Source organism: Coturnix japonica, chromosome 4 (assembly GCF_001577835.2).
Source record: "Coturnix japonica isolate 7356 chromosome 4, Coturnix japonica 2.1, whole genome shotgun sequence".
Lineage (NCBI taxonomy): Eukaryota > Metazoa > Chordata > Aves > Galliformes > Phasianidae > Coturnix > Coturnix japonica.
In genome coordinates, this window is record NC_029519.1 from 16,107,770 (window position 1) to 16,134,656 (window position 26,887).

The following is a 26,887-nucleotide window of genomic DNA, read 5'->3' on the forward strand; positions in this document are numbered from 1 at the left end:
ATGGTTATTCTTCCAGAGTCTTTACAGGAGAACAAGGTTAAGCTTCCATCAAGACGTATGTGCAGTGTTGTGGCACTACAGCAGAACAAAACGAACACTTCACTAAGATAGGAGCTTTGCTATTCATTGTTATAAACTGCAACCCTGAATTTAGGGGAAGAATTTATATCCAGGATGGTGAGTGTCATTCAGAGGTGTCATTGGGGATCTTGAAAGTGAGCTGGGGTGGAAGGATGGACTGAAACAGTCTGTTTTAAGAATGTTTCCCTCCAGGTCTGACCTTTTCCGTGAGGCGATTTACATGGCACAACCCATTGTGAGGGGAGCTCTTGCATCAGACAATGAAAGATGATCTGGTCCTTCAGGAGTGACATCCAGGTTGAAATGTGAGACTTCCTGGAGCAGCAGGCTTGAGCAATGTCTGAACAAACAGCATCGCAGCCCAGATTCAGCCAGAAACGAAGGGTCTGAGAGGAGATCTGTATTTACTGAGAGAGGAACAGCAAGTCAGAGCTGAGGGTTGCTCAGAGGTTCCTGTGTTCCGCATTGTCTGCATCACAGTAGGCAGGTGTGCCTTCCGCTCCTTCCCAGCCCCCGCTCGAGATAAATGCATTGACGCATTGAGTAGCTGTGTGGGTGGTGTCAGATTCCTGTTGGCACTGAAATTTCAGACTAAGCAGCAGGCTGTGGGCTAACAATGGCCACCGCCGGCTGGAAATATCCATGGACTCCGGTGTTTCTGTGCGCAGACCAATAAGCAATGAAGCGCAAGAATAAGTTCGGTGCCGCCTGCTTCCTGGTGATCCTTGGTGTTCTGATCAGGACTACGGAGACCACTGCTGAGCGCGCCTTTGTCACTTTGCTCTACTTCAACAGCACCAGCAACAGGTCTGCGTCCGAGCAGTGTGAATGTGGCCTGTACGGGTTAAACTCTCCTCTGCTGAGCGCTCAGGGCTTCGTGGCCATTCCCAAAGCCGCCAGTCTTCAAGCCTGCGACTGGAACACCCAGTTCACCATCACGGAACCGCCGTGGATAGCACTGATTGAAAGAGGCAATTGCACTTTTGCTGAGAAGATCAAGGTGGCAGCCAGGAGGGGTGCGACAGCAGCTGTGATCTACAATGCACCAGCCAAGCGCAATTACGCCATCCCGATGTCCCATTTTGGTGAGTGTTGTGGTGTGGAGCTCTGGGACCCCGTACTGCCGTTATCTTTGGCCTAGCGCAGCCGGGCTGTAAGGAGGCATTTGTGCTCATGATTGATGGTTGCTTTAAACAAGATAATGGAAGGGAGGGGAAACAAAATGCGTTACGAAATCTGAGTCTTGGCTGCAGTATTAGGAAATACCCCACTGTTGTGTTCAGTGTAGCCCACTGGGTATCTGAAATTAGAACCATTTGTCGCTTTTACAACAAGTAAAGTCTGCTTTGGAGGTGGTAGCCTGCATTTCCAAGGCTGGAGGATACACGTGAGCCCACAAGTGCCTGCAGCACAGGTATGTGCTCTGCAGATTGCAAGCCGGATCTTGCATTTGGGGTTCTTTCCCAAAGTCTTTTAGTCCTTTCTGAACAGCTGCTGATCTCAACCTCTCCTGTGATCCCTGACCAAAGATTAGACAAAAAGATTCTGATCACCCCCTCTGGCTCCAACAGCTGTGAATCTATTGGTGGCAGGAGTCGGCTGTGATCTGGTATTGCTTGGCTCTTATTTCTGTGTGCGTTTCTCCAGGTCAGCCTGGCAAATTCATGTATTAAACATGTATTAAAATGTTTCAGTGCACACCTGGGTGCAGCTACTTCTCTGAATCGCGCTCTGGTGGAGCTGCGCCAGGAATCCTTTGGTTGAAGCCTTCCTTGTGTGACGTTAGGAGCAAAAGGAGGAAGTTATAAAGCCAGTGTGGGCCAACACGCTGCTGACCACCTCCATAGTGCTGCAGCAGCAGGATTATAGTCACAGACCCAAAGCTGTGTGGTTTGCAGGAGTGCTGCAGGCAGGTCGTGAGCCACGTCCAGTGCTGCAGGAAAATGCATCCGAACCAAGGTATTGCACAACGCGTGCACTGAGTGGCGTGCAAAGCACAGTGCTTTGTTGTAAACCATAGCCAGCTGCAGCTGCTCTTGTAGTACAGTAGAGCCAGTGTTTGCAGAGCGCATTACTGGAAGTATGTGGCCAGTAACACCAAGCTTTGCTTTAACTGCAGAAAGCTGTTTAGGCTTCAGAGGCCAGCATGAGAAGATTCATGCTACCTTGATTTCTTGGTTTATTTGTGGAGCTTATCAGCTCACACAAGCTGACAAAGTCATAATATACCCCCTTTTGTAGGTGGCATTAGGGCCTGTTTCATGGCATAGAAAGTTACTACATTAAGCCCTGTGTTCACATGTGCTAAATACAGTGAGGGTGAGTTCTTGACTTCATCTAGTGAGTGCAGGAGAGGCATCGTGCCCTGTGCTTCTTTTGCCACGAGGCAAAGCTTCAGCTGGAACAGAAAAACAGACTCTGTGGTACTTTCAGCACTTGTATCATTTTCTATGGGAAGGTGATGGAATGTGCGTTGCCAACACGCTTCTACTGCAGGTTCCCCCACACCATTTCCACCCATGGCACTTTGGTGCTCCCTTTTTAATATCAAGTATTAGAGCCCAGCTGTGCTCTGCCATCCAGCAGCCAGATTAGTTGGCCTCTGCCTTCCAGCAGTGCTGGTGCAGGCCGGTAGAGGGCTGCATGACCTCATAACAGTTGTTATTACCACCCCCGCACCTTCATTTACAAGAGGTCAGTAGGAGATAGATGGGATCTAGGAGTACAGACAAAAAAGGACTTGAAACATCATTACTGCTGACATTCTTATGCTGCTCCCATATAGCAGCTAAGCTACAACATCAAGTGTGTTCTGAAGGGTTTTCTGCACAGGCTCTGATAAAGTCTAGCTCAAATCCCCCACCTTAACTCTCTTTTTTCCAAGCTCTGTTGAAGTAAGCACTGCACAGACGACAGTCAAAATGCCTCCATGCAGTCAGGGATTTCATAATGTAGACTCACTTCCCCCACTTATTGCTGGGGAAATTGTCCCTATGACTCTCTGAGGTGAGGTCAGTGGAAGTGCCCAGTCCGTCACCAGCCAGAGCAGGTGATACAAGGAAATGCTTATCAGGGCAGCCACTCTTATCAGCTGAAAAATTGAGCGGTGGAAACCTGGCAGTCACCGCCCCCTGGGGGCACTGCAGGGAGTACAGGTGAGAGTCAGCTCCTTGTACCTCATCCCCAGGGTGGAGACGCAGTGGAAACACCTTGGATCAATACAAGCCAGCGTGGCTGAGAAGTGCCTGAGCGAGGAGCTGGGCATCGCTGTCTAAGGGGAAATGGCTTCCCGTGGTTTGTGGCTTTGCACAGGCCCAGGCCGAGACCCAGAGCTTGGAATCCAGTTGGATTATAGCATTTCACACATCTCCTCTCACCAGGTTGTGGGATGTTGAAGCTCAGAGACTGAGTCCTTTTTCCCCAGGTGCTGAGTGGTGCTGACTCACCCCAGGGGAAAGATGGGCTTTGTTCCTTTTATGAGCTGAAGTGACTCAAATCTCTTTTCCTGCTTCCTTGAAGACCCTTGGGCTCTGGGCCGTGCTGGCATGCAATGCTGTTCCTTATGCCTGTGACACTGCATGGAAGCAGGGCCAATTGCATTCACCTGGGTAGGAGCAGGCAAGTGGCTTTATCCTAACACCTGTTCACCATGTCCTTGGGTTTCATCCTCTCCCTGAGGGCCTGGCTGGGCCTTCTATCCTCCCACCAGCTGCTGGTGTTAGCAACCTGCTGGGAAACTTCCCCTTGGATTCACCTTGGATTCCCTTCCATTTGGCTGAGGTTGGCTGTGAGCACAGACAAGCAGGGAGGAGGAGGGGGCAGAGGAGGGATGATGACAGAAAGGGACGTGGGAAGCCTGTCTCTGGATGGCATTGCTTCCTTCTGTCACAGCTGCACTGCTCAGCTCAGTGTCATCTGCAAACTTGCTGAGGGTGCACTTGATCCCATCGCTTACATCACTAATAAAGATGTTAAAGAGCACCAGCCTTGAGAAGGACCCCTGAGGGACACTGCTTGTCACCAGCCTCTACCTGGGCATAAAGCCATTGACCACAACCCTCTGGCTGTGGCCTTTCAACCAATTCCTTACCCACTGAATAGTCTATCACTAATTTAGAGATAAGGATGTGATGCAGATCTGTGCCAAAGGCCTTGCACAAGTTGAGGTAGATAGATGACATCAGCTGCCCTTCCTTCATCTATCAGTGCCATCACTCCATCATAGAAGGCCACTAGACCTTTCCCTCTGGAAAGGCCCAAAGGGCTACACACTCCATTGCTGTACCTCTATTTTGTTTTAAGCTGGGTTGCTTTACTCATATGGCCACCTGTTCTGGAGCCACCCATCAGCCCAAGCTGCTCCATTGCTGGCTGTGAGCTGGACAATATTCTGCCTTTAGCTTGTGATTCAACACAATGTTCATTTCATGCCTTTGAGTTCTGGGTTATATCTTAGGGATCTTCTTTTTTCCATATTTGTAGGTGCTTCTTCTTTCCCCTCGGTTATTCAGTGAAGGCCCAGAGATGCTTTCAGGTCCATATAGAACACATGGAGGGTCCAGTAATGTCTGCTGTAACACTTCTCCCCGGAGGAGATTTCTTTTGCCCTTGTAAGCTTTATTCCAAAGACTGAGATTGAGAACCAGGTGTTTGAATGAGAAGCAAATGCAGTTGTGAAGGACATGAACATACAGGTCATCAGCAAGTTGTCCTGAGTGATCCACCTTGACATTAAAAGCTGTGTTTTGCATAAGCTTTTCTTTAAAACCTTGGGGGGAAAAAAAAAAAAGATAAAAAAAAAAAAGATGCTTAAATATTTACTCAAATAAGATAAGGCCCCAGGTGATAAAAGAGCCCATACCTATAGAAGTCAATGACAATGGCTGTAGCCTTGCTGCAGACTGCACTGTGTGGAGGCACAGGGCTGTGGCTGAGCCAAGGCCTCACACTCAGCACCCCCAGGCTATAGGAAGCTTTGAATCCTGGCCTGATTCTGGTTGTATTTGGTCCAGTTCTGTCTTGGTGACAATGCCAGAGCTGAGCAGCCCCAAAGCTCCATGTGGTTTGGCTCCTGTCCATCTTACAGACCGTGATTAACTTGTTCCCTTCACCCATATGGTGCAGGTTTCAAAACAAAAACTTCTCTAATTACCTACTGATAGACGTCGGACTGCAGCCAGCCATGTTACTGCTGCAGCAAGTTTTCTGCTTACACGTGGAATGAGACAAAGGAGAGGCGTGTTGAAGCTGGGACAAAAAGCTTCGCTCGGTGAGCTCTGTGTATTTATTTAGCAATATTGATCTTTAGCAAATTGCTTCATCTGCTCTCCATTACTTGCTCTGCACGCTGCTATTTCTGCAGCAAAGCAAAACCAATGCTGCGCTCCTGATCCTCATCAGGCAATGTGCAGACAGCGGGGTGGGCACAGGAGGGCTGTATTCCTGCCCCTTGGTTGTGATTCATTGTGCCAACCCATATCTTGTCCCCAGGGCTGGGTCTGACTCTTCGTTCTGTCTGTGATTGCATAGGTAGCAGCTGGTTCTGCACCATTGTGCCATGGATCCCAGCTCCGCGGTGACACACGGTTGTGTGGGGGTGCTGGGGCAGCTGCTGCAGAGCAGACATTGGGGATAGGCTGCCCATCACAACAGCGATCCTGTGAGAAGGGGAGCTCGAGCTGTTTGGGTTTCTCCTTTGGTCTCTGGGGCTGTGCAGCCCGGAGAGCTGAGAGCAGGCTGTGAAGGGCTGCGAGAAGGAAGGGGACAGACCCTCGAGTAGGGCTGCGGGCTCCGTCGCTCCGGCCGGCCGGGATCGCTGCCCTCCGCCCGGGGGGTGGGATGCGCCTCGGCGGGGGCGGCCCCGCTCCTCCCACGTGGGCGGCGGCGGGGCCGAGGCGATTTAGGCGGCGGCGGTGACGGCGGCGGAGCCGTGCGGTGCGGGGCGGGATGGCGGCCGGGACGGCGGGGATAGTGGCGGCGGTGGCCGCGCTGCTGTGCGCCGTGCCGGAGCCCGGAGTGGGGGCGGCGGCGGCGGTGTGGACGGCGTGGCTGAACGTGTCGTGGGAGGACGGCGCGGGCGGCAACCGGAGCGGCTGGGAGGCGGGCGAGAGCGGCCTGTACGGGCAGGACTCGCCGCTGCAGGCGGCCGCGGGGCTGCTGGTGTTGCCCGACGGCCGCGACGCCTTCAACGCGTGCAGCGCGCTCACCAACTTCAGCGCGGCCCCTCCCGGCGGCGGCACGGGTTGGGTCGCCCTCATCCAGCGCGGCGGCGGCTGCAGCTTCGCCGACAAGATCCGCCTGGCAGCCGAGCGCGGAGCCGCCGCCGCCGTCATCTACAACTACCGCGGCACCGGCAACGACGTGCTGCCCATGTCCCACGCCGGTGAGCAGCGGGAGGGGCTGGAGGGGGGAGAGAGCCGGGAACGGCCCCGCGGTGGGCTGTGCTCATGTGCCTCGATGTCTCAAAGCTTGGGCTGTTGTATGGTGCACTTGCAGCTGCAGCCCTGATGAGAGGCAGGTTTTCGTGGTAAGGGAATAGTGGCTGCCCTTGGAGGCTCGTTTTTGCAGTCATAATGAGCTGTATGACTGTGCTTCGCTTTATGCATTTAAAACCCGGAGTCGGGGCTCTTGTCTCGGAGGCAGAGCTGCCTGGTGTGATTAGATCGTCTGCTGACAAGAGGATGGAGCTGATGGAGAGGGTGCGTGACGATGCTCGTAGGGCTGGAGCATCTCTCCTGTGAGGACAGGCTGAGGGAGCTGGGCTTGTTCTGCCTGGAGAAGGCTCCAGGGTGGACCTCACTGCAGTCTACTTGAGGGGAACTTGTAAATGGGAGGGGAGCTGATGTTTTACACAGGCAGATAGTGATAGGACCAGAGGGAATGGATTTAAACTAAATGAGAGGGAATTTAGGTTAGATGTGAGGTAGAAATTCTAAATTCAGACGGCAATGAGGCCCTCCTGTGCTGCCTGGAGCTGTGAGTGCCCACTCTGGGAGGTGCCCGAGGCTGGGCTGGGTGGCCTGGGGGCAGCCAGCACATGGCAGGGGTTGGGGCTGGGGAGGGCTTTAAGGTCCCTTCCAACCCAAGCCAGTCTATGAAGTGCTGTCAGGATTTGGCTCTCACTGCTCCCACTGCTCTGACAGCAGCACTGCTGTTTGCTGTGTGCCAGCATGAGCCAGCAGCTCCGAGGAGCTGTTTGCACTGCCGGCTGGGGTAGATCACCGGAGCTGTTTGCACTGCCGGCTGGGGTAGATCACCGGCTCAAGCTGTTTGTGAGGGGAAAGTCTCTGCCTCTACCCCCTCCACCATCCAGGCTGCTGGGAAACCTATGGCATCTTAATCCTGCCGGCAGCTGCTCCTTGAGACAAGCCATCTGCTTGCCACAGGGCAGCTCCAAGCAGAGCCTTCCCTCCCTGCCTGTGCTGCCTGCAGCGCTCTGCTGAGGGGCTGATGCTGGAGTGCTGCTGGCTGCCCATATCATTTCTCATAGCCAGTTTCAGACCCCATGGCATGTTGAAACCTCCCAGCCAAACTGATGTCAAACAGGACAGTGACTTTCTGGAGAAGACAGCGACCTTGTCACCCTGCTTTGAGAGAGTTCATGCCTTGCAGTCAGCATGTTTAGTCTGACCAATCTTTTATTGCTTATATCAGTGCTCTGTGTGGAAACTTCCTGGCACGCCAACTTATTAAAAACAAGTAAATAAATCAATCCTACCAATAAAAAACAGCAGAGCGCAATAAATAGCCAGATCAGATGTGATTAACTCCTGCTTGAGAGTCTCCAGCACGTAGAATGTCAAGGATTTAAACAGAGTCCAAAGTAATATTTACTTTGGACTTTTATAAGCGCAGCACCTTATCAATTAGCAAACTTGAGTTTTAATTGTGTTCGCTTTAAGAAGATGGTACCTCTCTGTGGCAGGCTGAGCAGGGTTTCAAAGTACAGTCCTGTGCTTATAATTGCACCTCTCTGCAATCTGTATTGACCTTCTGAAAAAGACATTTGGTTGCAGGAGAGCAGCTGTATGTAGGGGGAAGAAGCGCACAGTTAGATTTGGTTTGTTTTAAAGGTGGACCTTGACTTCAGATAGAAGCAGGCTGTTGGGTGGCTGTGGTGTCGGGGAGCATTAGATTTGTGGGTGATACGTCCCTGCACCTGGGAAGGGAGGGTTCTCTGCTGGTCAAGAAGCTGTTGCAGTAATATTGTTTGCCTTCTCTTGTTGTGTAATTAGCCCTGAGGAGCACACGGCCTGATCTGCAGAGGGCTTATGTGAGGAGAAGGCAGCTAAATAGCTCTGGCTACAGCCCTAACAGTGCATCTCGGGCTGGTGGGATCTGATTCGAGTCTATAAACTGCATCCATTGGTGAAAAGGGGAAGGAAAGGTTAAATACATAGCGCTGCCACTTAACTTGTTCTGCAGGAATTCCACAAAGGTTAAGGCCAGCAGCTGAATGTCTAGAGGAAATAGCATATGGCAAAGAAGTGTGCTTGTGCTCTGCTGGAACTTGGAATGAAGCACGATATTTAGAAACAAGCTATAACTTTGTTATGAGAGGCAGATGTGACCTGTAAAACTGGTCCTGCTAAAGCAGAGGAGTGAGGCGGAATGGCAAGCCCAGGGGAGGCTGTGCTGAGGCTTTGTGAATGTTGTATAAACAAAGTTCAGCGTTGCTTTGCAGTGAGCAGGGCTTGCACAGAGCACATCCAGGGCGGTGCTGGCAGCCTGCAGTGCCTGAAGTTCACTGCTCTGGACCTGAGAGGAGGTGTTTGCACTGCAGCTTCGGGGCTCCCTCATTTAAAGTTAAGGTTGTAGCTGTAGGGGCATTCAGACAGCTGGACGTGCTTCACTGTTACAGTTCTGTTAAGTGCTCTTGCTCTTTGGCTTTCCTGGGCTGCTGAAATGTAAAAGGATGAATTAAAATCTTAAGTGAGTTGTAGCAGCAGAGGCTTCATTGTGTGGGGCTGCAGCCCTAAAACAATGACACTGCTTGTTTGCCTCCAGTCCCGAACATGCCACTGAGCAAACAGTGGTCGGGCTCGGTGCTTTCCTGATCATATCAAATGTGCCCTGTCTTCCGCCTGCTGACAGGTGCCTCCTGGCTTACGTTGTGCTGACTTGTGTTATTTTATCACTAGCTGCCTCGAACTCGCTCATTTCCAGTGAGATCTGGGCTGCCACCAGTGTGTGAAGGGCAGAGGCTGATAGTGACAGGCTTGATCTCATTGGAAGAGGGTGTGCAATGCGTTTTCTAAATCAGTAGTGATGAATGCTGTTGAAAGTATTAGCTGAAGGATTCTCCATAAGGAATGTTGATTGCTATTACTATAGAGGGCTTCAGATAATGTTAGGTAGATGGAAAGGGGAGTATTTCAGTCTTGACCAAAACCCATGCACTAGATCTCTGGGGCAGCTCTCTCCACATCATGGTGCACTTACCAAACGTGCTTTCTTGGCTGCTGGGCTCAAGGATGATTTCATTTTCCAAGATTTAGAGCCTGGCAGCATTTGCTCAAGTCCTAAAGACTCAGAAGGAATTGGCTGGGGGGAGGAAGAGGGCTAACACTGGTGGATGTTGAATTCATTTGGCAAGTAATCGCTCTTAACTCTATTTAACCAAATAGAATGCAAGTTGGTTTCCAGCTCCAGGGCCCACGAGGAGCCTTTGGAAATGTGTGTTATTTAGAACAGTGTTTAGTCTTAATGTGCTCCAGCCTGTTTGGTAGAAGTTTCCCATACTTCTATCTGTAGAAATCTTCCTTGTCTACAGTAATGGCTGTATGTCTGGTTCAGGGGCCAGGAACAGCCACCCAAACAGTCTCCAGGGCTGATGGGTGGCTGTTCCTAGGCAGGGCAGCCCCATTAATAAATGTAGTGCTGGAGAGGGCTGTACACTGCTCAGGCTTGTGTTTCCAGGCTGGGAGCATGAGCTTCCCAAACAGACGTTGCTTTTGCCTGATAAAACCATCTGTTAGCAGGGGTTTCTTTGTTCCTCTCTCTTCTGTTCTCACCATGCTCAGGATCTCTGAAGGCTCATGCTTGTCTTCACATTTCCCTCTGTTGCTGCTGTGCATTTACTTATTTCCCTTTTTACAGCTCTAGCTGTTGCTGCTTATCACTGCCAATTTTGTAACCTCAAGTGCCTTGCTGTTGCAAATTTACCTCTGTAGTTTGGATGAGGAGGAGGAAGAGATAAGGCATAGTGTCAGCTGCTGCAAAGTAAGGCAAGCTGGAATTGGATTTCATTTGGTTTAGATCATAGTGTGTTCAAGAAGACAACTTAATTAAAAAAGAAATAAAAAAAACAAAACAAAACAACTGGGGTCATAAGTGGCTGATGCTTTAAATAACTGAGAAGCAGCCTGGAAGTGCGTGATTTTTCTCTTGGCACCAGGTAATGTTTGGGGTGGAGAGAGCAAAGGAGGAGTAGAAGGGGGAGAGACTGGACAGGACTGGACAAGTCACTTTGCCCAGGCTTAAATTGCTCCTGGAATGTCAGTTCAGTCGCCCTCCCCCCTGAGAAAGGGAGAGCTTGTTGTGTGGGACCTGAAGGTGTGAGGATGGAATTTCCACTAATAGTGTCTGTGACTGTGGGAAATATTCTGGGAAAGGTGCTGTTTGGTCAGATCAGTGTTCCTGATAAGGCTTGGCCTTCTGCATGAGCTGGAAAGCAGTAATTGTTTCTGTAAACATTATAGCGTGTGTTAGAGCAGAGCTAGCAAACAGGCTTTGTGGTTTGACTGCTTCTGAGGCCAGGTACGAAGCTTATGTTCATTGCGTGGTGTGGTGCTGGAAACAACAGCTTTTGTGTTCAGAATTGCATCATATCCAGAAATAGGGGCTCAGCATGTGCATATTGTTAGTTAACTTTCCTTTCTGCCATAAGAGATGCTAATAGACTTGTACAAGCTTGCTGAACAAGTACGAGAACCCCCCCTATTTCTTACTATCTCAACGCTATGAGGAAAGCAGTACTCAAAGAGTTGTACTTAAACATGAAAGGCAGCATAATAAACACACAGCTCACATGCCTCGACAGGCAGCATGCTGAGGTGGCAGGAGACTGCTTGGAGAGCGATCAGAGGCTGCCTTTCTGGTGCAGCACAGGGGATGGCTCTGTCACAGGGTGGCTGGCTGACCATGGTGCAGTGGGAGGGATGCCGGGGTCTGAGCAAAGCCTGGAGTGATGCTCCTCTCTTAGGCTGGAAGCACAGCAAGTGCCAGGTAGATAGAAGCCAATAGCCTGCCACCGCTTGTCAAGAAACAGGGTTTGTATTTCTCCTGTATCCCCCTTGAGTTGTTAAAGGCTGCTCCTTGAAGAAGAAGCTGGAGCTGTGCTGCAGGGCTCCGTTGGTTGCACAAGGGCTCTGGCCAAAGAATGTTGAAACTGCCGGGACTTAATTTCACTGCCCTCAAACGCATTGCAAAAAAACTTCAGATGTTTGTCAAGGAGGAAAATGTGACATTTTCCTGAATGTTGTCACTTGTGTGCGTGGCGTTTTAGCCCTTTCCCTTGTTATGAAATGTTATGAAACATTATGGTTCCATCAATGTTCAGTAAGCATCAATGGATGTCAGTGGGCGCCATCTTTTCCACATGGAGGAATCCAGTGTCACACCTTTCCTTTATGGTCACTTCCATGTCCAGTGCCCATTTATCAGGTTGCCTCTGCTGCCATCTGTAGTGGAGCAATGAAATGTATCCAGGTTCAACTTCTGCCATACCACCAATATCTGCCTCTGACATTGTGGGCTGAGATAATAAAATAGGAGGCGTTGCTTTTTGGAGCAGCCCTTGTGATTTCTGTTGTTGTTTTATACCTTCTTTCTTCAAAATGCCAATGGAACTATTGCTTTCTTCACATGCCCAAAGGAAAGTGTTCCCTTCCTCCTGGAGGGGAAGGGTCCCATTGGGCTGTGTTACAGCCTGTTCTTGGCAAGAGATGTGACGGGCTTGGCCTTTGCTATCCAAGAAAAGCTGCATTAGAAGGTCTATTGTATTTGCCCCAGGTTACATATCTGCCTTTAAACAGAATGAAAGGGGCTTTCATGAGTCGACTTGTTCTAACCCAACCAAATTCAGCTCATGTTTAAACAGTGCGAAGCAGTTCCAATGGTGAGCTTTATCTCAACAAAATGAGAAATCCATTTGAAGTGAGGCTGGAAGAGTGGAGTCAGTTTCTGAGCGAGCTTTGACATACAGAACTGTCCAACAACTGGAAGTTAATCATTCACGTCGAAGACCTCTGTCAGTGTCTCATGCAAGTCTGTAGTTGCCAGTGTTACGCAAAAGCTCGACGTGGAGAAATGTTAATAATTTCTCTTGGATTTAATTTTCTGTGCTGTTAGATACTAGAGAGTGACAGGACTGCTGTGTTCAAGTCAGTGGTAGAGAAGCAAGTGGCAGTGTGTAGTGATGGCGAGCTTCATAGCTGAAGCTTTTGCCTGAGTTGCAGAGCCTGGTGGTGCTTGGTGTTAGTTACTGGTGTATTAGAGCTTGAAATGTGCTGCACTGAAAGCAGTGTGCGGTCACAGAGCTGGCGTTGTGGCTGACAGCCTGAGCCAGTTGTGTTGGGCTGGTTGTGAAACTCGAGTGGTGAATGAGAAATGTGAGAATGAAATAGAAGTTCCTTAAATTCCAGTGCCTGGAAAGTTTCCTTGAAGGAAAACTTGTTTTCCAGCATTTAATTATCTGGGGAGCTTAGCTTTAATTTAGGAGGGTACTGGTAACACAGCAAAGATTTGAAGTACCACGGGCTCTTTCCATGTTGTTCTTTGTTTTTATTAAACACACACAGTGACGTGCACAATGCAAAACCTGCACTGAGCAAAATGAGGGCAGCAAAGGTTTCTCTTTTTCTCCTAAGATGTGGAAGACAAAGCAAAGTGAGGAGGAGTGGTGTGTGCAAGGCATTTCCTGCTCTTTGGCTGCTGTCTGCAGACAGGATTAAGCCCACAGGAGCAAGCAGGGGGCAGGATTTCACCCTGGAGGACACAGTGCTGTGACAGCAGCTCCTCTCCAGATGGGAGGATTTGCTTACCAAGGCCATCTCAGAAGGGATGTCCGTTCTGGCAGTAGCAGCAGGTGACATTCTGGTTGAGCCCAGTGCTTGGTTTGCTCTTGTGCAGCGAATGCATCTGCTGTAAGCTGGAGATGCAGTGCAGTAGGGCTGAATTTCAGTTATGGTTAAGGGAGCATTAAACTTTCATCCTAGGTGAGGAAATCTGCCTGCTATGCTTTCACATTGGCCTAGCAGCTGTCTTTTGGAGAGCTGCTGTGACCTTCCTGTGCTGCTGTGCTCACCATCAGTTTCAGGTCAGGAAAGCTGGTGTCATCGTGGCTGGGTCTCTGGAGGACCAGGCTGCGCTGTTAACTACCAGAGAGGAAGAGCAATTTCAGCAACTCTTGACAGAGAAGGGAGAGACATGAGTGCCCATTACTGGTTGTAGTTGATCAGTACCTGTGAAAATCGCTTCTCTCTTCATTTGAAAGGAACAAAACCAAGGCAGAAATGTCAGCTTTGACACTGAATGTACTGACAGCTCCTCAGAGCTGCTTCTGTGAGGAGTGACTTTGATGTCAGCAGTGTAAGGTACAGGGTCTGCAGAGGGTTTCAGTGCAGTATGTGGGTGTTGACCTGCCGTGCAGGCATTGCCTTGACGCATGCCACAGACCCACCACACTCAGCAGTGCTTCAGAGCTGACTTATCGGTAGTGTGCTTAGGAGCTGCATTGGGTGATATTAATCCCCTCCTGGTGAAGGAGCAGGTGTTCACTCTGTGCAGGAGTTAATCCTGCTGGTTCTGTGCATGTTTTGCATGCTGGATTTTTCTACTGAATTGCCAGCCCTTTAACTGTGTTCATGCAGAGTAGCATAGAGCAGAAATAGGGCAGAATAAGGAAGGTCTCTGCAGGCTCAGTTGAACATAGGTACTTATATTGGTATAAATAGATGAAACTCCACTCCGCATCTAAGTAAACCTGATACAGGAAGGTAAAAACTTTGATCCCTGGTCATGTACTCTCCTTGTGTGCCAAATGCACTTGTGTGCTAGCTCTTCTCCCCTCACCCTGCAGAACCCTTTGAATGCTTGTGTTTTGGCTATGCCTGCCTGCATCTAGAAAACAGCCTCTTCCAGGTTCTGTCCGTTGTGCCATGCTGCCTTCTCATCTGGGAGGAGCCTTTTGCAGATCTCCAGGCCTACGAAGGCAGATTGTTTGTCTGAAGACCTGAATAACTTTCCCTCTCCAGTTTCATAGGACACAGTAAAGGAGAGAGGCTGGGAAATGTTTGACTAAACAGGTTTTGCTTTAGTTTAGCAGTGACTCTATTATTAGCAGCTTAATCTCACTTTCTAACTTCCCTTAAAACCTGTTGTAGAAAGCCTTGATTAAATCACAGGGGCTGATTCCTAGGCCAGAAATATGGGTTCCTGTGATATTTCTTTTTTTTTCTTTGCTGTGCACAAGTCATTGACTTTCCTCTTGGTTTGCTGGAGTCTTTGGGCTAACAGGACACTGCTGATGTAAGGCAGAGGAGGGAGGCCTTGTTTTCTGTGAGGTAAAGGCGATGCCCCTATAATGGTGACCAAGTGTTGGTCTGGGTGAGCTGGGCTCAGAATGTAGGGGCAGGTTCTGGATTCCTTTCCGTTGTTAGCACAAGGCATTTGGTTAGCTTTGTGTGATGTCATGTTAGCCCATCTTGTAAGTGCCTTTAAAAATGTATTGTCGACTCTAAAGCCTTGCACCCCAAATGCAAAGTACTGAAGATGGGCACTGATGTACGTCAGCAGGGGCTTGTTGTGGAGGAGCAGTGTAGATGCTGGTGGACACAACCACCCATTCAATCTGCTCTTGATTCTGTAGCGTCAGAGCTCTTGCTTGCAAGTTGTGCTTTCTTCACAGCTGGTGAAAATGACTGCCACAGCTGCCAGGCCTAAACTGTACTCTAACCTCAGCACACAGCCAGTTTGCTCCTTTGTGAAGCAGTGTCTCCTCTCCTCCACCCCAGTAGGTGTGAATAAGCATTAATGCATTGCATTGAGACCAGCAGCTTGTACCTGAATGAATGAGGAGGAGCAGAGAATAGCTACCTGAGCTTCCTTCCTTCAGTGGCTGCAGTCTGCCACATTACCACTCATGTGGATTGATCCAAAGTAGCTGAAATTGTGAGAAATCTCTTAAGGATGGGAGGGGGAAAAAAAGTACCAGGAATGAATATCATCTCCTAGTGACATCCTGGTGAAGTGATGAGCCTGGAACTTAAATGGAAGTCTGTTATTCTTTTTAAAGGGTGTGAATCTCCATCCCACCTAGTGTTGAAATGGTGTTGCAGGTTGATGGTGACAATTCATTAACAGGCATCCCTATGCTACTTGCCATATTGCACTTAGCTACAAGCTGTATTTGAGTGGTGAGGCAGAAGGCAGAACAGGCTTTTTATTTTCTTGCTGTCACAATCAGTTCTCCCACGTTTTCCTTTTCTCTTATGAAAGTAAGAAGTCTCAGCTCCCAACCTGCCTCTATCTCTAATTCTCCGCTCGCTCTTATCACCTGCCTCCAGCCCATTTTATAACTGGCATATAAACCACATCTCATCATAAAGGATGGTAGCTGCACAGTCTGGCTGCTTCTTCATTTCACCTCTGCTCTGAGATGTACTTCTTGTTACAGGAGATGTCTGAATAGAAGATGAGTTTAGTCACACTGGGGAAAATTGCTGGATGTCGTATTTAGAGATCTTAGGTCAAAGACATTACATGAGCAAGATAGAAAATTAATAAGTGCTTTCTCAAATGAGAGCCTTTTGTGATTTAACACCGGTTGGAGTTTCAATAGCTGAAGGTTGCTTAATGGAGAGAAAAAATTGGTCTCCCCAATAAAAGTGGTTTGGCTGGGAGGTTAGTTAAAAATAGCACTTCTGTAACAGCCTTTGCTTCATCGTGTAATATCTATTATGAATGTTGTGCAGCTGATGACTTAATGCCATGGAGCTCCTTACTGGCAGGTCTGTGAATCTGCTTTTCAGCCAGTGATTACTTGCTTATCTCCCCTTTTCCCTTTTTCTCCTAAGATCAACATTGTGTTGGGACTACCCAGTGTTCCCACAAATAGTATGAAGTGTTCTCAGCAGAGCAGGGAGGGAGGCAGGTATGTTGCAGGAAGCATCCGTAAGCTGCCAGCTCTGTGCTTGGGATCTGGGCAGGAGCTGACCTTGCTGTGTGTATGATTGCTTTTCAACCTCATGCAGCTCAAAGGCAGGTTAAAATGTAAATTGCCAGTGTTGCATCTAAAATGGTGACGAGTGTCTTACATGGGAGTGAGGAGCCTTATGGAGAGGAATGATTTCTAAATACAGCTCAGCTCATAAGTAATCGAACATACTTGCTCAGTTGAACAAGTACAAGGAGATGGCACTTACTCTATTAGTTATTATAAAACTGCAGATGCCAGTTAGGAGCTTAACTGTTTTTTGGCTCTCAAACTGGGACCTCTAAGATGGCTGGAATACAACTCTGAACATGGGCTCTGTTTCTCTTCTGCAGGTGCAGGAAGCATTGTTGCCATTATGATTGGCAACCTGAAAGGCATGGAGATCCTGCGCCGGATTGAGAGCGGCCTGAAAGTGACCATGGTTATTGAAGTGGGAAAAAAGCACGGTCCCTGGATGAACCACTATTCCATCTTCTTTGTCTCAGTGTCATTTTTCATTGTCACAGCAGCAACTGTGGGCTACTTCATTTTTTATTCTGCTCGCAGATTCAGGATCACAAGGGCCCAGTCCAGGAAGCAGGTGAGTTGGTGTTGTCTCTTATTTATTGTCCCTCTGAGCCACCATGCTGAGGATCATGAAGCTGAAATAGAGCTTGAGCACCAAGATGACTGAATTCCTTTCCAAAAGAAAGGGAGTGTGAGCTAAGGGAGGTATTTTTAAACAGCTAAAAGCTCTGCAAGGAAGTGGCAGAAAGTCACCTGTCTGGTTGTGTCTTGAGAGTGTAACTGGTCACGCTTAGCTAACTTTCTCCTATGAATTTTACTTCCTGAACAGCAGTGCAGCAGTAATGCTGATGCACTGGGGGAAGTGAGAGAGCTAAACTGCTTTTAGCTGACCCTCACACTTCCCACATAGCGCTGCCTGTGCGCTAGCTGTGGTGTAGTGTGAGACACGACTACTGACGTGTCTCCTCCAAAATGGTGCACGACTTCTGCCACCTCAGTATAGACCACAGGCTCGGAAACTGCAGCTTGTTGAAAGCTTCTATCTAACCGAAAGCTTTCTCAGAGTTGCAGTGACAGCCTCAATTAGGTGTTGGCAAAAAGCTGCTGTTGTGTTCTTTTTGAATCCCAGACTGTCCATTGTTAACAAGTTATGTTTCTGAGTAGCTCTCTTTTGTGCTATTGTCTGATCAGCTGATATAACTGGTTTACAATGGTATTCTACCATTGAAGGACACACGCCCTGTTGAGCTTCACTGCTACCTTGGGGATTTCAAGCCCCTTGAATAGATCATTCTGAAAACAACTTGAGGCTAAAAGCTGGACACAGGTATTGAGATCTAGGTCAGTTTTGGGCTTGTGTTAACATTTTAGGACTGACTGCTCTAAAATGCTAACTTGTGTAACCATAGTTCTATGCTGTCTTTCACCTCAGTCTCTCTCCCTGCCGTGGTCACAGGGAACATGGCTGCTTTTGAATGCCGAGTTCTTTCTGGTACTGTAGCACCTAACTCAGTTTGGTCGATATTCTTCCGAAATCCTCTTGTTTGAATGTAATGTTGTTGATGATGAACAGACCTCACTCCAGCCTCTTTGTGTTCTGGTATGCAACACTTGGAAGTAATGTGAAAGTACAAAGGAGTAGCAGGACTGGAAGCTGACAGCTGCCTGTGAAATGCAGCATTGCTACTCTGGTCTTTCTGGTGTCTTTCATGAGTGGTGGCATGGAGCCCTGTATCTTGATGCTGTCCTCTGCCTAACATCTGTGGACAGAGGTGTGCTGTCTCTTACTGATGAATTTCTTCTTTCATTCCCTGAAAACTACCCCCCTGAAAGAACTCAATTCCAATCACAAACAGTCAGGGGTGCCCTAGAAACTGATCTGCAAAAGACGCTGTTAATCAAAGCACAAGAAAATCTTCCCTCCTTTGAAGGCATTTAACATAGGGGTTGTGGAAGTCCAGTTCTGTTCTGAGCTTTCAGGCTTTCAAAGAGCTGTAGCTGTTATTAATGCTTCAGTGGTAGACAGTACCGGGAAAATCCAGTTGGTTTGGCTTGTGCCTTCTCAAACTGTTTCTGTCTTGGGCTCTGTGTACACACAACACAATTTACTTTAAATTGAAAAATAACATTGACAAATGACGTGCCAGTTCCACATGATTTCAGCTGATCTGAAATTAAAGAGCCATGAAGTGCTTTATATAGTACCAGAATCAAAGAAAGATTCTCTGACAAGTGGAATAAATGTACTACTTTGTAAAAGTGAAACTCAAGACAATCCAGAATTGTTTTGTAGGGCTTTTTTTAATTCAATTGTTTCGGTCCCAAGGCATCTAAAAGCCAACCTTACAGGGATAAGATAAGGAAAGAATAACAAAGAAGTTCTTGTTAATGAAGAGGAACTAGTCAAATGTGGCTCCACGGTGTTCTCTGTTAACCGGCTTACTGGATTTTCAGAGTATATTCTAAGTCTCAAAATAGGGACTTTGAAACACTGAATATTAGTCAATCAACTTATCAGATTGCAAACTGCCTGGAGAACTTTGCTGTCATCATTCAGCCCTTTGGAAGCTCTGACTCTCTGGACTTTAGTCTGTTATTTGGTGGAGTAAAGTGATTTTTTTCCTCTTCCGTTGTACAGATGTCAATGAGTTACACATTCTTTTGGGAAATGTTCTTAGGGAACAGTTGTGTTTTGGTAGTAATTGTTACAAACTTTCCCTTCTGTAGAAGTAAACTTCCTTATGAATGTTTTCCTCTACCAGGGTTACAGTTTTTTTCTGAGCATCTGTCTCATTTTCTTGACCTTCCTGGTGTCATCATGTTCTACCACTAGAGCTACCATGTTTCTTGCTATGACAGCTTGCTTTGTCTGGTGAAGGAACCTTTACAGTTCATATACAGGCCACATATAACCCAGGTCTTTTTTCTGCTGCAGATGTTTCTTGAAGGCAGCAACTCAGTCTCTCACTCATATACAGGAAAACTGTAATTCTCTATAAAGTTGAATGACTGTTGAAATGAGCCACTTGTGTTGTCTCGACGTCCAAGTGAAAGCAAGTTTAATAACACATCTGTCCTAATTGTGGGTTGAAGTGGATCAGCATTTTCTCATGAACCAACTGGTTGAGCTGTTTACATTTGGCTGTTTTTTGTCTGACTCTATTTTCTCTTGAACTTGAAAGTCAAGTGGCAACCTCTGTGGTCTGTTACTGCATCATGAGGTCTGTGAGCACAGGTGACGAAACAAAAGGAAAGGGCAATGTGGAGGTTTGCTTGCTACCAGCAAAGTAATGACAAATACTGTTCTTCAATATATTAACCTTTTTTAATAATGCAAAATGACTGAGCATGTTAATCTGTGGCCTGGTTTCTTATTCGAGCTCAAGTTTTCATTTCCATTGCTTTCATAAGGATTAGGTGTTACAGCTTAGAACTGACCTAATTAATGGTTTTGGAGAAGGTGAGTTGCTTGACTTGCCAGAATTCAGAACTACTTTCATGGCAGTAGAAGAACTTCCTTTGCTTGCAAGAGAAAAGCAGAAGTTCCTCACCTTCCTAGAGCTTGCTCATCTGTACTGCCATGACTCTACTTGCAAGGGTGCAGAAGGGGCTGGTGACTAAATCTCCAGTGAGGGACTGGAGAAAACCAGGAAATAAACAGCACATCTACCTTTCCCAGTCAGGTGCCTGTCTACTTCAGCATCGCCAGAGCTTGGGTGGCAGCCAGAAGCTGACCTGTCCTGTAATATCTTGATTCTTTTTTCTTGTCTCAGCCTAGTCAGCTTCTGCTCCCCCTCTATTCCCCAAGGGCTGTGCAGGGTTGTTGAGACTTTTAGAGTCATTAAAAGTTAATGTTTGCTCCAAAAATTTGGCTTCACAAAATGCTTTGACATTCCAAGCTTGAGTATCTTGGATCTCTGGTAGACTACTCAATAAATGCTTCCTCTTGCAACCTCTCTCCATCCCCCTGGAGCTGTGCTCTGCCGTACTTACAAAATCGATGTGAAAGGTGACTTTGCCGTTGGTGCATTTCAAGAACAGCCATTAAACTTGTGCTCTGGCAAAACTTAAAATATTGTCTCAGTAAATTATTAATCATGCAGCCAGTTGAGTACATTTAAACTTTGCTGTTTGCCAACAGTTTCTGCAGCCAGTTGGGTCCTGTCAATATGCTTGCCCTGACATTAGATGTGTAGATTAGATAGTACACAAGGGAGTACGCTCCTAGATGGTTTAATTCCCCATTTATAGCAAGTAGCTGGAGTGCAGGACCTGATGCTGTTGCACTCCTGGTCTGTTTATGGTGCTGTTGGGACAGCAGTGCCGGTGCTGCCTGATGCTCCACTGTGTCCAGAGGCAGTAAGTGCACCTGAGAGGACAGTCAGGTGGCGGTGGTGGTAGAACAGCACCAACCTGTGACCTTTAAACAGGGTTGTTGGTTCCCATGCCAATTAAACACATTGTACTGACAGCTGGACAGCAACAGTTGCCAGGCAAGCTAGGCTTCTGCTCCTGCTCATCTCTGCCCTGGTATCCTGACAGCAGCAAGGAAATGGCACGGAGGGGAATACAATTCAGCTTCCTCCTCTGCCCTCATTAAAGCTGCTTTGCAAACCTCTTGGGGCTGCTCATTTGATTTGTTTAGCGAGGGGTAGAAACAAGGAAAGGTAGTTCTGAATTGTGCCTGTGTGTTACTTTGAACCCACGCTGATAAATCTGAGTTCTTCCACCTGACAGGAGTGGTCGGTGCCAGGAGGCTGCTGGCTCTGTAAGTCACGGGGCACAGGGCTGGTTCAGGGCGTGCTGTGGTGGCTTAGTGCTGGGTAAGGAGCCTCACCTTTCCTTCATCAAGGTGTGAGGTTATGAAGGATTGGTTGTGGGACTTGGTGCTCAGCCTTCTATAACCATTTGAAGGTTTCTGTTTATTTTGGCTAGGTCTAGTCTGACCAAGGTATTACCTTATGATTTCTAGAAGGAGAAACAGTGCTTTATGAGAAGGCTAGATAAAAACGAATCATATGCGAGTGTTTTCTTGGTGTGTCATTTGAAGTCAATAGCCGCATGAATGTGTCCTGGAACTTGTTTTGTGTTTTGCCTAAATAGTGTGGTCATGCTTACTTAGCTTGTTTTGATAACATCTGGGTTATAAAACTGGTGCCTGCTTGCTTAGACACTAAGGTAAGTAATTAGGAGCTACTACTTATGAGAAAAATAGGCGTTTAACCAGGACTCCTTTCTGTTACAGCGACAACTGAAGGCCGAAGCTAAGAAGGCCATTGGACAGTTACAGCTGCGCACCCTGAAGCAAGGAGACAAGGTATAGCAACTCCTCAGTGTTCTGCTGCACCCCTCACACACAGAGCATAGAGTAGATCTCTTCCAATTGGGATAGGATTCAGAAGCCTCTTGGAACCCATAACACAGGAGGTGCTCCAGGCCCTTCACCATCTTTGTCATCCTCCACTGGACTTACTAGGAGATTCCTGTCATACTTGAAATGGGCAACCCGGAACTGGATTTCCAATAGCTTACAGCTGTTTCTAAGCCATGGGATTAAGCATTCGGTGCTTCTGCTCAAATGTCAGCTTTACTATAAATAATCCATAAAATGTGTTTATTTAAGATTACGGATAAGAGTTATTTTATATTACTTAGCTAGACCTCTTTGTCTGCAGTAAATCTGACTGTAGTTCAGAGGAAGCTTTCAAAGCTGGTTAAAGCTGAAAATTCATTTCTCCTCTTTAGGAAACCGGTCCTGACGGAGATAGCTGTGCTGTGTGCATTGAGCTGTACAAGCCAAATGAAGTAGTGCGCATCTTGACTTGCAAGTAAGTTGTCTTCCAAACTGCCCCTGAATTCAGAATGATAAAGCTTGCCTTTACTTGGATGTTCCTCCTGCTGTGTTAACAAAACCGATCGGGCTTCTGTCAAATTGTTGTAGGGCAAGAATTCTTGAGTCTCTGTCAAATAGTGTTTCAAACTGTAGGCGTACTCATGCAGTGTGCCCCTACAGCTTGTGTTTGTACCTCACTCAACCTGAAGTCACCACATCTCATTGTATTCCTATGGAAGCCCAACATGCCACTAATATTTTGATTGTTCCTAAGATGAGCAATGAAGCTATTCCAGGGTTTAGGGAAACTTGCTCTGTGTGACTTTGTATGACTGATGAATGAGATTGCTGTGGCAAAGCTTCTCAAATCAGGGAGCTACAAGAGGAGTGCTCAAGTTAAATGCTGTGTGAACTTAGATTGCTTTTATGTGGGGAGGGTTATGTGAAAGTGCTTGGAAAAATTTTGACATGGGGGGAAAATCTGAAGAATGGAAAAATCTGTGGCTGTTGTTTTCTGAGCAGTGTCGTCTGTCAAACACTGTTACATCTGAGCTGGCATTACCATTGCACAAGGTTATGGTTTTGCAAAAGCTCTTGTTTAGGAGCGGTACGACTTCCCGGTGGGCTATGTACCAAGAGGTTGGCCTTGTAAAGTGCTGCCTGCAAACTTCCTTCATCTAATGCTTAGCAGCTTAGAATGAAACAAAACTGAGTAAGCTTTCAGAAATGTGTTGATGGTTATTCAGTTGTCTTACCAGGATTGTGCTAGCAGGCAGTCCTGTACATTCATGAACTCAATCCTGTGAGTACAGAGACATTTAGACTGGCTAGATACATAGAGCTGATAGAAGAGCTAACTTCTCATGTTCATTCCCTATGAAGATTCCTAATCTCAGTGAGAACTGAGATGAAAGATGACTTGATCCTTTTAGGTGTTCTTGATATGTGAATTTACTGTACTGTGTTTTGCTCTGAGGCTGCTTTTAAATATTTGTGATGTTGTCATCCTCTTTGGCCCAAACATGGCTGTAACAGGGACTTGCTCAAGATAACCATATTTGTTGATAATCCCTGCCAGTGGTGATCTCTGCCAATATCAACCATATTAAACTCTCACATGAGTTATAAACTGTTAGGTACTGCAAGAATGTAGTTGATGTTGGTGGCCAGCCTCTGTGTAGAGACCCTACATGCTTAAAGCATTTAGCTGTATGCCTAAAAGAAATAAGCAACTGAATGCTTCTGTGAGTCACAATAGTGGTATCTAAATATCTGGGGCGTATGTGTTTGTAGAAGGCATTCTTGTCCAGACAGTCAAACTGTAGGCATTTATAGTAGCAGAGGTACACCAGACATGAGTACAAGTTCTCACAATCAATATGCATTAAGGAAGTTTCAGGTTTTACTACAGACGTTACACTGGTGCAGACGGAAGGAGGTGCTGATTATGTGTGCTTAATTGGAGAATTCGGTATCAAGCTTGGGTGTGGAACACCAAATGTGGTGATTTCTTTGCTTATCGTACAACAGAGTGTGCTGATTAACATTGAACAGAGCCTTGCCATTTCTTTCCAGGCAGAAGGAACAGGCAGGTTACAGGGTTGCAAACTGCCTTCCTGAATTTGTCCCCTAAATCAAACTCATTGCGAGTTTGAGTACCCACATAGAAGCACACGTTTCCATCTGTAATGGCTGGACAGTGTTTAATTTCTTGTGTATGCGGCCTGCCAAATGTCCACTTGGAATATACAGTGACTACATAGGCAAAGTAAATGCGTGGGAGTATAGTTTATCTTGGGAACATAACTTGGCAAGAGTTTTTTTTATGTAGGTTTAATAGAAACGTGTGCTATTTGTGCCCTCTGTTGTCATTAGGGAAGTGGAGCTTAAGGCTTAGGTTGAGGTGTCAATGTCTGTATTATTTAAACTGTAATCTGGAAGTACATAGCATGGTGATCTAAAAACAAAGAAAGTAACAAAGAAGTCCTACCACAAAACCATTAACACTGATGTAGCACAGATAATGTAGCAGTTTTTACAGGTTGTGCAGAGAAGCAAGTGAAAGGTTGAGACCATGCAACGATCAACAGTATTGTGTGGCTAAATAAGGCAATTCTGCAGTCAGTGAATTCTGTGTTAGTAGGGAAAGCTCGCTGCTGCAGCACAAACATCTTTCCTGATACAAAGCCTAACTTGTTGGTTACTTCCTTCACTAGCCATCTTTTCCACAAGAACTGTATCGATCCATGGCTTTTGGAACACAGGACGTGCCCGATGTGCAAGTGTGACATACTCAAAGTTCTAGGTGTTGAGGTAAGTCATGGTCTTACCTAGTGGCAGAGTTCTCTGTCAGTAATGTGATATGTAAGGAACTGATGCATTCTGTCACTGCTCTGCATGGCAAACACCAGAGGAAGATGTTGTTGCCAATGCAACTAGAATATATGTCAGAGTTTGCCTGCGGGATGGAGGTATGCACTGAGTGGGAGGAAAATTTCTCTTTTCCTAGTACTGGGTAATAAAAAGGAAGAACTGGTTAAAGAATACAGAAGCTGTATCTGAACTTCCCACTCTAAATAGGCAGTAGCTGGTTTTCGCTTGTGATGCTGAGGGTTAACGGCAGAATTCTACTTTTCTATTTTAAATCTCCTTATCTGGGTAATAGTCCACCAGACTCCAGTCCCTCAGAGCATTGCTCTCCTTGAAAGATGCATCCCCCTACAAAGCTGTAACTTCACCGTTTTCTCTTTTTCACGAAGGTGGATGCAGAAGATGGGGCAGAGTCTGTGCAAGCCACAGTCTCAAGTGGGACATCAAATGTCACTTCGATTAATGAAGTGGATAGCCACAGTGAAACCGCATCATCTGGATATGCTTCTGTGCAAGGAGCAGATGAATCAGTTCTGGAGGAACATGCACCATCAGAAAGTAAGTAAAGTATATTGCTTCACCTGTCTTGCTGGGTTGCATTGCCCTTCCATTGCTTGTGCTATGCAGAAGCTAGATGTGTTTTATGTGTATTCCCAAGCTAACATGAGCTCTTCCTCATGGGCTAGTCATCTGTTGAAGCTGTGATCTGTATTTTTCCACATGGTATTGGAAATGCCCTTTAATAATCAGCTCTGCCAACATATACTGTTGGATTTGTTCGTTTAATGGAATGATTGGAAGTTTAAAAAAAAATAAAAAAATGTAATTATCCATTAGATTCTGGAGTTGCCTTGGAAAAGGGGAATAAGTGGGGAGGCTTTTGGTAGGGAAAAAGTGCTGAGGGTGCTTAGCTTTCCTACTGGATTCCTAGCTGATAGGAAAGTGTGGGATTTGCTGCCACCTATGGGACATTGTGCCCTGTTTGGGCACAAAAGGACATTTCCCATAGGCTAAACTTCTGAAGCTGAAATTGCATTCCTATAAGCCAATGAAGTGATGTGGGACTAAGCTATATGGTGTGGGCCCTTGTTCTCACCTTGAGCAGTAAGGACAAATTCTAATGTCAGCCTGACAGGCAGTCTGTAGGGATAAAGGCCGCTGTCTCTGAACTGCCGTGTCTGTCACAGTTTCTCCTGACCCTATTATCTCAGTCACTCCTGATACCCATCTTCAGTGCCATAAAAACAGGAGAATTCTCATTCTCCTTACAGTGGGACTTGATATACTCATGTTGCCTTCTGTCACTGCTGTGCGCAACCTAAGCTTGCTTGACATTAGTGAGAGCTGGATTCCAAGGCCTAGTGAACACTGCTAGAAATAACAAAAAATAGCAGGAATGTGCTTACAAACTGTGAGCCAGCAGAAGAGTGGTAGTTTGGATTTACTGCTGTCTGGGAAAGGCTGCTGCAGTGGGCTTGTAGAAATAAAGCAAGCGTATTTTGCTTAAGGTAGTAAAGCTTGCCTATAACCCTTTGCATCTTGTTTTTCTTCTGGACAGATGACAACACACATCTTGTAAATAACGAATCTCAGACTTCAGCTGTGACTGTCCTTCCTCCCCTTGACAACCCAACATTTGAGGCAGATGAAACACAAGTTTCTGAAGTTAGGTCCTAAGAATGTGTCCAGCAACATGGTATGAGCCTTCAGCAAAGAGCTGCCTACTGCCGTCGCATGTACATCACCACACATTTGAAGAACCCAGTGGAAGACCGTAGCAGCATCAATACCATGAAAACGCTAAGATAAAACGTATTTAACTCATGATCACATGGTTTTCAATTCTTAAAACTACATCTCCCATGTGGAAATAAGTTTTAGCACGCTTCAGACAAAGCTGTCTTAAATATAATGAAAACCATCAGATTATAACACTAAAACAGGAGTTCCATCTTCAGCAAAGCTTCTCTTCAGCATTCGAGTCGCTTAAATTAGGAGAAGTTTCTTTATGTAGTAGCTGTCTCTACTGGGAATTATTTTGACTTTTGTTGTTTGTTTTTAATTCAAGTGGGTTCTCGTTGTGAAGAAATAGATTTTGATCTGGCCTAATACTTACTCACCACAGTTGTTCAGTTTAAAGCAACACTATATTTAATACTTCAGTGCCCTAATTTGATAGGAGAAAGTACAAAGTGTAATGCCTGTCAAACTGGATTTTGCCCACAGTGTCTTTTGGTTATTTGGTGATCAGATCTCATCCATCGATTTACCTCTCAACTCCACATTCCTAAAGGGAAAAAGAGGGCTTCAGGCTGACAGGCCGAATTTGACTTGCACAATACTGTAAAAGGGAGCAAATGCAGGAACTTTTCAAACTTGTT

General features: G+C 46.7%; 1 protein-coding gene across 2 annotated transcripts in view; it reads left to right on the forward strand.

The window, feature by feature from the left end:
* Positions 1-479: 479 nt before the first annotated feature.
* The window catches only part of RNF128 (ring finger protein 128), a 27,017-nt gene continuing 609 nt past the window's right edge, over positions 480-26,887 (forward strand). Inside the window, exons 1-7 of one of the 2 annotated variants that reach the window (XM_015860738.2) lie at positions 480-1,166; positions 16,630-16,877; positions 21,549-21,620; positions 22,049-22,131; positions 24,353-24,449; positions 24,896-25,064; positions 26,065-26,887. The exon at positions 26,065-26,887 is cut by the window's right edge and continues 609 nt beyond it. In XM_015860738.2, coding sequence (XP_015716224.1) covers positions 761-1,166; positions 16,630-16,877; positions 21,549-21,620; positions 22,049-22,131; positions 24,353-24,449; positions 24,896-25,064; positions 26,065-26,183 — 1,194 coding nt within the window. In that variant the 5' untranslated portion in view covers positions 480-760 and the 3' untranslated portion in view covers positions 26,184-26,887. Of the gene's footprint in view, positions 1,167-5,993; positions 6,464-16,629; positions 16,878-21,548; positions 21,621-22,048; positions 22,132-24,352; positions 24,450-24,895; positions 25,065-26,064 lie in introns of those variants that run through there. The other variant, XM_015860737.2, reaches the window with a different exon arrangement.